General features: G+C 61.3%; 1 protein-coding gene and 2 long non-coding RNA genes across 4 annotated transcripts; 1 reads left to right on the top strand and 2 right to left on the bottom strand.

Annotated features, from left to right (window-relative positions):
* Window positions 1-132: 132 nt before the first annotated feature.
* Window positions 133-2,246, bottom strand: LOC116744523. Its single transcript, XR_004347075.1, has 3 exons — window positions 1,887-2,246; window positions 289-339; window positions 133-205 (listed from the first exon to the last, which is right to left on the bottom strand). It is a non-coding gene; the product is annotated as an uncharacterized LOC116744523 (long non-coding RNA).
* A 530-nt stretch (window positions 2,247-2,776) lies between these two features.
* DBNDD1 (dysbindin domain containing 1) lies at window positions 2,777-11,694 on the top strand. The gene is made up of 4 exons (XM_032614337.1): window positions 2,777-2,915; window positions 8,578-8,729; window positions 8,894-9,034; window positions 9,769-11,694. The coding sequence occupies exons 3-4, from the start codon at window positions 8,962-8,964 to the stop codon at window positions 9,924-9,926; spliced, it is 231 nt and encodes a 76-aa protein (XP_032470228.1). The 5' UTR covers window positions 2,777-2,915; window positions 8,578-8,729; window positions 8,894-8,961; the 3' UTR covers window positions 9,927-11,694.
* On the bottom strand, window positions 3,590-6,171 carry LOC116744508. 2 transcript variants are annotated; one of them, XR_004347071.1, is made up of 4 exons: window positions 5,686-6,171; window positions 4,635-4,704; window positions 4,462-4,551; window positions 3,590-4,278 (listed from the first exon to the last, which is right to left on the bottom strand). It is a non-coding gene; the product is annotated as an uncharacterized LOC116744508 (long non-coding RNA). The 2 variants fall into 2 exon arrangements; XR_004347070.1 differs by having other exon boundaries at window positions 4,635-6,171.
* Window positions 11,695-11,815: the final 121 nt, after the last annotated feature.

The following is an 11,815-nucleotide window of genomic DNA, read 5'->3' as shown; positions in this document are numbered from 1 at the left end:
GTGTGCACTGCAGAGATGCATAGTTCAGGGAGGCCTTGCTGCCAGCTCTCTGGGCTCCCAGTAAGACCCACAGCGACCTGTGCTTTTCATATTTGAGTTCAGATTTTTAGAAAAGAGCTTTTTCTTCACATGGATGGCTTGAGATACTTTTATTCAGCATCAAGCTGTGCATCTCGGAAATCCAGATAAATGGCATCTGAGTTTCCTGTAAAGTCAAAGACCAAATGTTAATACATACAAACTCACTGACCTATGTCTAATACCTGGCTCTTCCTAACACCCACGTACCTGCTCATCCAGGTAAACTGCCTCAGACCACAGCAGCAACTCGATGGAGGCCTGGATGTTAGGATAACACAGTGCTTAAGAAGACTAGACTCTCTTTTAGAGATAAACAGTGAAGTATTTACAAATCAAATGACATAACATATATAGGATTTGCTTCAAAACAACCCAGCAATGGAGGGAGGCATTGAAAGTACAGAAAAATCAGGATCAGCCACGAGTTGGTAATCGCTGAATCTGGATGACTGTTCATGTAGGTTAACTGTGCTATTCTCTCTACTTTTGTTTGAAAATGGATTTTCTCCTTTTTTATTTTAGTTTAATTTTATTTTTTAATTGAAGTATAGTTGATTTACACGAAAATGTTTTTTTGTTTTTTGTTTGTTTACTTCTTGGCTGTACGCGGGCCTCTCACTGCTGTGGCCTCTCCCGTTGCGGAGCACAGGCTCTGGACGCGCAGGCTCGGCGGCCATGGCTCACGGGCCCAGCCGCTCTGCGGCATGTGGGATCCTCCCAGACCGGGGCACGAACCCGTGTCCCCTGCATCGGCAGGCGGACTCTCAACCACTGCGCCACCAGGGAAGCCCCCCATGAAAATGTTTTTAATGAAAAGTTAAAAATAAGCACTGGCCTCTGAAGTCAGATCACCTGCTGTTTACCAGGTAGGATGCCCTTGACAAGACTCCGTCTGTATCCATTTATTCATATGCCAAATGGGGATAATTAATAAACACCAATACTGTTACAGTTACTATGGCTGTGTGACAGCTTGCCCCCAAATGAAATACAGTGACATCTGTTTTGCCATGAATCTGCAACTTGGCTGGGACTCGGTGGGGACAGCCCACCTTGGTTCCACATATACCCCCTGGGGGTGGCTCAAAAGGCAGGCTCTCACGCCTGGCTACTGGCTGAGACCTTATCTCTGGTTCATTGGCTATTGTGGGCCAGAAAACACTCAAGTGGCCCCTCAAATGGCCTGGGCTTTCTCACACAGAGTGGCCGGGTTCCAGGGGAGCCTTCGGAAAGAGGTGAATCCTACTTAAGACCCAGCCTTGGAAGTCACATGGCATCAACCTGCCACAGTCCATTGGCCAGAGCAGCCACAAGCTTGCCCAGGTTCGAGCAGAAGGGGCACAGACAGGGAATGTCTTGACGGGGGCAGAAGGTTCTGGAAGACACAGGGAATCAGAAATACTGCTCTGACCATTTTGAGACAATACAAACTTCCACCTCAGCTGAGTCTGAGCAGCCAGTGCCCACCTACTGTCCTGACCTCCTTATGTCCCCACCACCCACCCTGTAGCTCAGCTTTGTCCCCAGGGGGCTGACCTGCCTCTTGGAGTGGCACAGAGTGCAAACTGCAGTGGCTTGTCCTCGTGGGCCATGAGATCATTTTAGCAGTTTTTGTTTTTGTTTGTTTTGTAAACTAAAGAAAAATGGGAACTATTAGCCTGCCTCACTGACTGACAGTTTCAAAGGCCATGGGCTCCGTGTGACTGGAGCTTGGACTAGGTGGTGAGGCCCTTTGTTGGCTGAAGCTGTATGGACAACCTGCCTTTAGGAGGGTGCTTTCCTGCAAACACCAAGTTCATACTCACCTCCCTCCTCTGCGGATTTTTCCACGCCCAGCTGGGAACAAACTGTCTCCCTGACGGTTTTCTTTGGTTTGTTAGTCTTTGTGCAGACCATGGGCTTGCATTTGGATCTTCCGGCTTCCAGCGCCCGGCTGTGGCACCCTGGTCGGCTGCCTACCCTGTGTTCAGCTTCACCTGGAAACTCAGGATCCCGTCTTCTAAGGATTCCCCGGGAGAATTAATGCACCAAGTGCCTGGCACAAAGCTGCATTCCAGGGCCTCGTGCAGGGTCCAGTGTCTGGAAGTGGGGCTCCATCGAACCGTTTGGTGCTCTCAGCACGCCCAGATCCTGCCTGCCCTTCCTTCCGGGGCCCCCTCTCTCTGCCTGCCTCCTTCTCCTGACCTCCCTTACCCGCCCCCCCGCCCCTGACCCCAGCACTAGCCCTTAGGACGCTCTCGCCGCACCCCACTCCGCCCCCTCGCCCTGTCTCTCCACAGCATTTATCACACTCTGCAATTCTGGCTTAAGGGCCCTAGGGTGTTTAGGCCCGCCCCTCCATACCCCGCAGAGCGCCGGTACGTAGTTGGCGCCCCACAAATTTGCGGGGGTGAACGGACGGAAGTCGGCGCGGCTGCTGAATGAGGGCGCGCGCAGGGGCCGCAGAGGCCGGGCCAGCGTTGGGGGACGCGGCCAGGTCGGGGTGGCTCTGCAGGAGGGAGTAGTCTCCGCGTGGGAGGGGTCCTCAGGGGCAGGGGCCGGCAGGGGGCGCGCGCGGGGCGGGGCGGGGCCGCACCTGTGCTGCGGGGCCAGGGAAGGAGAACGGGGTGGGGGGGTGGGGAACAGGGCCCGGAGCAGCTGCGCGCCCCCGCCCCGCGGGCTCCTCCCGCCGCCGCGGCCCCCCGGCTGCTGCCCCAATGCGCATGCGCCGGGAGCCGGGGCCGAGTCGCCGCCGCAGCTGCAGGGGCGCCCGGGCCGGGTGACGACGCCGCCGCTGTGCGCCCTCCCAGGCCCTGCCGGCCGCATGGAGCCCCCGGAGGGCGCCAGCCCGGGAGGTGAGTGCGGCCCCAGCCCCCCGGGGGCCCCAGCCCCCGGGAGCCCACGAGCTGCGCCTTCCCCGCAGCGGCCCGCAGCCCCTTCCCCCTGGGCCCACACATCGGCCACGCCCCGGGGCCGTGAAGACCCACCGGCAGCTCCGAGTCCCCCTGCGCCGGGCCGAAGCGGGGGGGAGCCTAGTGCGCCGCGCCCGGGAAGACGAGCGGGGGCACCGCCCGGAACGGCCCCAGCGCTGGGCGGGGGGCGCACGGACCGCGTCCCCGCCCCCTCGTCCTCCGCGCTCCCGACCCGGGCAGCGGTGTCTGGCGCGCTCCTGAGTGGTTGGCCCAGAGCTTGGTCCTGAGCCCCCTCCCAGCGGAGCCGGGGATTTGGAAGATGGGGCGTGCCAGGGCCAGAGTCGGGATCCAGGTCAGCGAGGCGTGGGGGGGGATGCTGCCCTCCTAGCTGCGCGTGTGCTTTGTTCGGCCCAGCCGAGCCTCCCTGGGGGTAGGGCGGGGAGGCCGCGGCCGGGATCCTCGGGGCACCAGGCTGAGATAGGGGCTCGGAGCGGGTGTGGGGGGGGGGGGTGCACCTGGCTCCGCCTGCGGGGGCTCCCACGCCGGCAGGGGTTGCTGGCTGCCGGGGCGAGGCCCAGGAGCTTACACATCTGGGAGGGCTGGTGTGCACGGAGTGACCCCTCCTCACGGCCCCTGCCAGCTGTCGGGACGGTAGAGGTGTACCGGGGGCCTCTCCCCTAGGAGTCTGGCCCTACTCTGGCCCTGGCCTGGTGGGAGGGAAACCTTTCCTAGGACAGGTTCCTAGGAACCTCCCAGGAACCTTTCAGGAGGGGTTTCCTGTGCCATCGGCCTCGGAACTTGGATGCAAGCTGCCGGGCTCCTCCACCCACCCGGCCAGGCCCCAGATGCACCCGGGGTTCCCTGGAGGTCCCATACCAGGGAGCCACTCCCTGACCACATAGGGGTCCGCTGGGGGTCCCCTAGCCACACCAGTGGCCTGCTCCAGAGACCAAAATGCTGGCCCTGGAAGTGTCCTGAAGCAGTGGGTCCACCTACTGCTCTGTCTGCAGGCCGAGTTGGGCAGGTGCATTCCAGACGGCTGTCTAGGGGCCCATGTCACGCTCCCTCCGAGCACCACCCGAGACACTCAGGGGCTAGTGGGTGTGGGTTTTCTTTGTTTTGTCGTTTGTGGCAGGGATCCAGCTTTTTCTTCCCATTGGCAGTACGAGGACCCCGGGGCTTCCGGGTGGCGGCTTTGCGAGGATTTCATGGGGCAGGTTTGGAGAGCAAGGGCTGGGGATGCCGGCAAAGCAGCCAGGCTCCTCTGAGCTCCGTGTCCCCTTCTCTCAGTGGAGGCCCCCCTTGCCTGCACAGAGAGGGAGCAGAGGGCAGGCCTGAGGGAGGGGAGCTTAACGACCCTTCAGTTTCTGAACGTCACTTACTGGAGCCCGAGACCTAACTCATTCAGTGCTCCAGGAACCTCCTCTGCGCAGGCACCGTGGTGGGGCTGGGCCACAGCAGCGGGAGGTGGGCTTCACACGCTTCTTACCCCGTAGCCACGTCCTGCCCACATGGGGGCGTCACGCGTGGGTAGCTGTGACTGTCATTTTCTGAGTTCGCTGACTTTTTGGAACTTACTCTGGAGAGAGGGGCACACACACAAGTAGAGACAACAGGATGGTAAAGTCCCCCCCCACCCCGCCCCTCACCGCCTGCACCCACCTTCCTTCAGTAGTAATTTGTAGCCAATCTAGAGATATTGTTTGATCCTTAAGTATCTCTGAAATTACCTCTAAAAGATAAGGTTTTTATAATTAAAACAGCATTTCTGCACCTAAACGAATTAACAGTAATTTCTTAATATCAAAGTGCACAGACATGGAGGGGAGAGGACGGGGTGCACTTCTCGAAGGTGCCTTTGGGAGACCAAGTCTCTAGCCCACCTACCTCCAAGTCTGTCCGACTGGGAGAGAGGGGCCTGGGCCCTGCCCTGCAGGGGCTGAGCCTAGATGGGGCCCACCCGGCATCCTCAAAATGCTCCAAGGAGGAGCACTGACTCCAGGGACAGGGGCTGGGGAAACGGGGGACGATGCCCGTCGCTCCCTCCCTGCAGCCATGCTGGTTTCTATGCTATTCGTTCATTCACTTCATTATTTCACTCATTTGCGTTGGGTATGTGCAGAGCACCTCCTCCATGCTGGGGGCAAAACCCTGGGCACACAGCAGGGAACTTGAGATTTGGGCCAAGTTCTTGGCACGAATGTGCTGGAAAATAGGTCAGCAGCGTAGCACAGGGTAACACTATCATATGCGTTCATACCAGGCCTTGGGCCCCCAGTTCCAGTCTCCCCACGCGGGTGCTGCTGCCACAGGGCAGGGCAGCAGGCCCCCTGCAGGGGCCAGGGGCTTCACTCCCTCACTGGGGGCTCTGCCAGGCTGCTAGCCCACTGCTGACCCTGGGGCGTCAAAAACACCGCTCACCTTTGCCCTGGCCTGGGCAACCCTGGGGTCTGCTGAACCCACCCAGCCTACGGCTTGGCCCGGCTGCCAAGGACCCCTGCCCTTGTGCCTGCCTGTGTGATCGGTCACTCCTCTGCTTCACACCCCACGAAGAGCAGGGGGTCTCACTCGTGAAGAACTTCTCCCTTCTTCCTACAAGGGCTTTATCGAGAGGGTATCAGACAGACCCAGGTGATTCCTAGCACAGCCGCTTAGTGACTCTGGGGTGGGGTCTTGGGCTCGTTCATTCAACCAGCATTTATGGTGCACCTACTGTACACAAGGACCAAGCAAAGGTCCTGCTCCCTTCACATCCTTCCAGCCAAAAGATCAGTGTCCTCGACGCCAAAAGTTGCATCTTCTGCTTTTCCTCTCCCACACAGCTTTGACACAGGCCAGGACACCAGGATTTACAAAATAAAGACCAGACCACTGCCAAAGGGAGATGAAAAGAATAAGAAAGTAGACATAAGGTGACTTTAAAAGTTCACCGTTACCATTTTCCATTGGCTCTGTGACACCATCAACTAGATGGTTTGCTGTTTCAGGGATGCTGAAATTTGATAAAATGTGCTTCTTACAATGAGTACAAAAGGCCACTGTGCCTGTAGGGGCTGGAGGTCTGTCCTGGGCTGTCTGGGACCCCTGGATCCTAGGATCTATAATGAGGCGTATCTGCATACCCAGCCCCCTGACCCAAGGCCGGATGGGGAAGGAGGTCCTGCTTCCTTGCCCTGCCCCCATCTCAGCACCTGTGGACTGCCTCTTTCCCACCTGGACTGCATCCCATCCCAAAAACATGCAGGTAGAGGCTGTCCCACTCAGCTCGGAACCCTCCCAGCTCAGAGAGCAGCCAGAGATGTCTCCCCACCGGTGTCCCCCTGCCCTCGCCCACCCCAGCCATGCCTCAGAGGCAGCCACGCACCCCTCAGGGCCTTTGATGGTGCTGTCTCCCCAGCTATCACCCAGCTCCCACCCTCCTTCAGACCTGTCCCCAGGGCTCCCCCGGGACCACAGCCCCCAGGGCTCCCCAGCCCTGCCCCACCAGAAGAGGGCAGGAATCCCCTATTTTGTCCATCCGAGTCCGGCTCAGGAATCCGCCAGATGCACAGGTGAAGAGCGCTTTCTTTTCTAGATAAGGTGAGAGAGGGCCATTATGAGCAGAGACTCCCGCCTCTGCCCCACCTTTTACGCTAAGTCCCCTTCCACCCGGTCAGGGCCTAGCTTCCCTGTGGGCGCAAGGTCAGGGTCTCCCCTCCCTCTGCTGGCCAGCAGGTGGTGGCCGAGAGCTCCCGCTCGACAAGCTGAACCCCTCGGTGTTACTGGCCAAGACTCACTGTCCCTTCCTCGTGGCTGGTTGTGACACTAGCTGGAAAACATATTGCTGGAACTCTGCCTGGCACAGAAAACCATGAGCCACTGTCATTCTTGTTATTAACCCAGAGCCACCTGCCCCACTGGGAGGCTCCAGAGAAATGGCAGCACCTAGCTGCAGCCCCCAGCCAGCCAGGCACCCACCACGATGGGACGATGGGACACGTGTAGAAGCAGAGCAGGACACTCCAGGCACACGTGCGCCCTTGGGGAGGGGGACCCGGCCACTGTGCGGCCCCGCCTTGAGGAAGCAGAACACTCCCGCAGAGCAAAGGTCCCCAAGGGCTTCCTGGGCCTTCGACCCTCAGCAGGGGTTCTGATGTTCGGGAGAGCTTCCCCGCCCACCCCCAGCTCTGGTGCCCTCTGGTCGGGAACGTGTCCTTGCTGGGCTGGGCGGGCCGGGACACCAGGGGGTGTAACCCTACCCTCCAAGGATGCTCAGACACCACGTTCCAAATGCGGCAGCAAGGTGGAAACCAGATCCCCAGCCCCAGTCCAGCGGGCCAGCCCTGGGCCCTGAGTGATGACACAGCACGGGGCAGAGCCAGGCTGGCCCCGCCAGTCGGCAGGCGGCAGGCCCACCTCCCCTCAGCCACGCCTCTCAGGGAGCGTTCCCTCCTAGAAGCCAGGGCGAGGCGACCCAGCCAGCTCTGCAGCTGCAATCCCACCCAGCGGGGACCCTCCAAAACCACGCGGCCCGCCAGGCTGCTTGGCCACACAGGCCCAGCCCTCACTGGCAGCTGTCGGCACTGGGCCCCCCTGCTGGGCCCCCCCTTGGCAGCTGCTCCTGGGGCTTCATCCACACCCAGCTCTCGGCGCTGGACCCCTGGGATGGGCGGCCACACTGATGAGGGAGCGGGAAGGCATTCCTCACTCTTTACTGAGCACCGGTTCAGCTGGGGGTCAGCTGGGGGCAGGTGGGGTCTCTGTCGGGGGGCGGGGCTCAGGAGAGAGCAGGAGTGGGGACGCCAGGGAGCCAGGGGTCCCGTTGCCTCAGGGCACGTGCCGGCCAGATGACTGGGACCCCTGGCTGTGTGGGGGCAGAGGGCCCTGGAACACTCCGGAGGAGCTGGTAGGAGGTGTGGATGGAGCAGTCTGCCCCTGGTAACAGCAAGCACTCCGTGGGGTGGAGGGCCCGCCCCTGGGTGGCACAGTCTCCACCAAGCAGATCGCCAAGGGGCCTCACCTCTCACACGACAAAAAGTTACATGAAATGAGCCATTACATAAAAACAAGAATTGCATAGGAAACACCCTGGAGTAACATTCCCAGTCCGGAGGCGTGGTCGGTGGGGGAGGGGGTTGCTGTGGCCACCGTCCCTCGTTTCATGTGAGAACGTGTTATGTGGATTCCAAACACAACACGGGACAGACACGTGAGCCGGGGCCATTCTGGATTAAAGGGCGCCAAAGGGCAAGCAAATGCAGAACCGCCCACCCGACCGTAGGTTGGAACCAGAAAGTGGAGACAGGTGACAGTAGTGGTGTCTTGAGGTCTCCGACAGGACAGCAAGTGTCCCCGCAAGACCTGTGGTCATTCCTCGCTCACTGTAATCAGGGGCAATAGGGTCTGGAAATCAGGGTTACGGGGAAGGGCAGCATCCTCGGAGAAGCCCTCTGCCCTTGTCTGGCTTCCTGACCCCAAGGTCACCCCTGGCCACTGCGATCCCCTGCCCACAGCCTCAAGGGAGGGCTCGATGGGCCAGGTTCTCAAGTCCTCCCAGCCTGCGTCCTGGGGGTGGCGGTGGGAGACCGCAGTTCCCCTCCCGGGTAACGCTCTCCTCTGTTTGCAGGGGTAGTTAAGGAGGCGAGGTGCCAAGGGCTGCCCTGGGCACCCACCGTTCCTGGGACGGGGACCAGCAGCCACTCACCTGTGGCCCGAGGAGGAGGTGGGCGTCCCCAGTAACCGGGCACCGGGTCTCTTGCAGGTCACGGGAGAGGCGGCGTAAGTACAGCCCACCTGCCCCAGCGTGCTCCCTGGACCAGGGGCGGGTCCCTGGCCCTCGGGTGCGCCCCAGGGAGACAGGTGCCGGGGATGGGTCAGCCCCACCTCGTTCCCACCGCAATGGCCTTCACCTGGCCCCGCTGACACGCCCCTCTTGCCCTCAGAGCCCCTGAGCAGCGTCTCGTCCCTGGAGGTGCACTTCGACCTCCTGGACCTCACCGAGCTGACTGACATGTCCGACCAGGAGCTGGCCGAGGTCTTCGCCGACTCAGATGACGAGAACCTGGCCAGCGACTCGCCCGCAGGTGGGGCTGCTGCCGGGGTCTGGAGGGGGTTGCGGGAGGTCCTGGGGCCTCAGGCCACCCAGCACCGCTCCCTGGAGACCCATTTTGGAAAACGATTTCCTTTCTGACGCGTGTTTAAGAGTTTGTCGACACGGCACCATTTCACTCACCATTTCTGCACTTCACACACCTATCTGCCAGCTCTCAGGGATCTTTCTACCCCTCCTTAATTTCACTTTTCAAATGCCAACGTAAGGCCACAGCCACAGTCCCACTGAAAGCAGAATTCACTACTTGGGTTTAATATCAAGTAGGCAGAGCGCGAAGGGGGTGGTGTTCACCAGTCCTAGCCCCTCCTCAGCTCAGTTCCCGGGAAGCGGCTGGAGCCCGCAGGCCGCAGAAACGGCACGGGAGCCGCCAGGGGTATGGGGGCCCAGGGACCTTCCCCGCTCCCGGCTCACTGCCCATGCAGGCCGGGGTGGGGGGGGGTGTGGGGGGAGGGAGGGAGTGGCACCTGCTCCGGGCCAGGCTCACCCCCAGGGCGGGCGCCTCAGCTGCACAGGGACCCGCCTGGGGACAACAGGAAAGCCCCTGGCCGGGCTGCACCCAGACCCACGTGTACACATTGCTGGTGCCCAGGGCACCCCAACGTGTGGCCCGACGCCGTGCTGGAGGCACACACGGGCCCAGCCCAGTAGCTGAAGGAGTGACCTGGGACCCCAAGCCACACTGACCCCAGCCTGTGTTCCCACCAGGCCTACACCCGCTGCCCAGGGCCGGCTGTCTGCGCTCCCCCTCCTGGACACGCACCAGGGCCGAGCAGAACCGTGAGAAGCAGCCCTTTGGTGACCCCGAGCGGCAGCCTGCCGTTGTGGACACGTTTCTCACCGTGGAGAGGCCCAAGGAGGACTAGGCCGGCTGGCCCGGGGCCGAGGCGGGGCAGGTCCGGGCGGCCGTGGCCCCGTGGACGCTGCCCGCCCCACATGGCGCCTCTGCGTAAGCACAGCCCAGTGGCCTTACGTCCAGCTCTTCCTGGTCGCTGGATCAGGGACCAGGCCCAGGGATGAGACGAGACTTCTGTCTGTAGGAATGGTATTCTTGTCTGTCACCAGACTCCCGGCTAGGGGTGCGGTGAGCAGGGATCTGCCCGTGAGAGGCGCTCTGCAACCCCCCGGGGGTCTCGGGGCTCCAGTCTTGAACGGCAGTGCCAAGCTCCAGCCCGCGGGACACCCTGCTGCCCTAACCGCCTTGATTCCAACCCTGCGCCCCTCCTGCCGCCCAGGAAGTGTCAGCACCAGAGCCCCCAGACCCTAACACCCTGCTTGTCGTGATCCCTGCCTGAGAGCCAGACCCACCTCCTGAGCTCGGAACACCAAATATGTCACGACTGCCTCAGACCGCCGAGCAGGGCAGGGGCAGGCGAGGTTCGCCCTCCCCCGGTCCTTGCAATGACAGTCCCCGCGGCCCACCAGACACACGCACACAGGCACGCACACGCGTGCAGCAGCCCGAGGGGCGTGGGGACGTGAAGGGACCTGGGCACAGCGCCTGGCCCCCAATTCAGGGGTGCCAGACTCGGCTGCTCCGGACGCTGCTTACATACTAAGGGACGGAACCGGCTTCCAGTCAGACAGTGAGTCCAAGAACAGTTTTAAAATAAACGTGTAAGCTTGCTTTTAGTCCCCAAGGCCACCTGCCCTGACCCCTTCTCCACTGAAACATTTCTGGGGAAGGAAAACAGGCCTGGGCACATGCTGGGCCCACGGGGCGTGGCTACAGCACATCCCGCCAGGAAAAGGGTCGCCCTATGGCGCCAGGAGGGGCACGTGAGGGGCAGCAACAGGGAGGTGTCTTCCAGACCACAACCAAGAATTTCACTTAAAAGGGATCCCGTGAGGGCAGCCGTGCCCCCCCGCCCCCCAGTCTTCCCCCGGGCCGAGTTCCCATCCTTCTCGCTACGGCTTCTGCAGATCTCATTTCAAACAGCAGGATTAAAACGGCACCCTGTCCTAAGTCTCGCCGACCACTCTCTTCCTTTCCAGCTGACGTGGGAGCTCAGGCGTGCGGGCCGGGGGTGGCTGCTCTAGGGGCCTCCAGGAGCTCCACGCTCTGGCCTTCCCCCAGCTAAAGCCACTGGGGGTTCCACTGTGACACGCCCTGGGTTCTTATTTGGGTCACATTTCAGGGCCAAGCGCCCTGGCTCTCGAGGCGTTAAAGAAGCGAAGACCCTGCCTCCACAAGCCCAGGCTGGAAGAGGCAGAGGTACTCCCCAGGAAGGGGCAGGTTCCTGGGGAGGCAGCCGCCAGGCAGGGTCCGCCTGTGAGCAGAAGACCAAGGATGAAGCCTAAACTCTGACCGTTTTAACCACCATGAGACGCAGGCCGCGTGCCCCGTGCCGGGCGGTTCCTCCTGCGGGGCTGAGCCTCCCTAACCCGAGATCCTTGGCCAAGCCTCAGCCCAGGTGGGGCGATGGCCCAGACAGGGTGCGAGGTGAAGGGGGCGCTGAGGAGACTGGAGGGGGTGCAGGCACGGGGCACGCAGGCAGGGGCGCTGTCCCCAGGGGCGTGCCCTGGACCCGGGGAGGGGCTGCACCCAGTCTCCCAAGGAACAGGCTCAGGACAACGTGGGTCCTTCCTGGGGTCAAGGAGAGCACCCCACCTCCACCAGAAAAAGCCCCAGGACAGGCCCCTGCAGGACGCCAAGCAGCTCAACACACGGAGACTGAGTGTCCAAGGCTGCATCACAGGGCGAACCCCGGAGATGGCAGAAATTCAGCAATACACATTTCACAAGCAACAAAGT

Source organism: Phocoena sinus, chromosome 19 (assembly GCF_008692025.1).
Source record: "Phocoena sinus isolate mPhoSin1 chromosome 19, mPhoSin1.pri, whole genome shotgun sequence".
Taxonomy (NCBI): Eukaryota; Metazoa; Chordata; class Mammalia; order Artiodactyla; family Phocoenidae; genus Phocoena; species Phocoena sinus.
Note: the sequence above shows the minus strand (reverse complement) of the source record. Positions and strands in the feature narration are given on the sequence as shown.

Coding starts and splice junctions, on each gene's coding strand:
- DBNDD1 (XM_032614337.1), top strand. CDS start 8,962: ATGTCCGACCAGGAGCTGGCCGAGGTCTTCGCCGACTCAGATGACGAG. Junction 9,035..9,768: donor GGCCAGCGACTCGCCCGCAG/GTGGGGCTGCTG, acceptor TGTTCCCACCAG/GCCTACACCCGCTGCCCAGG.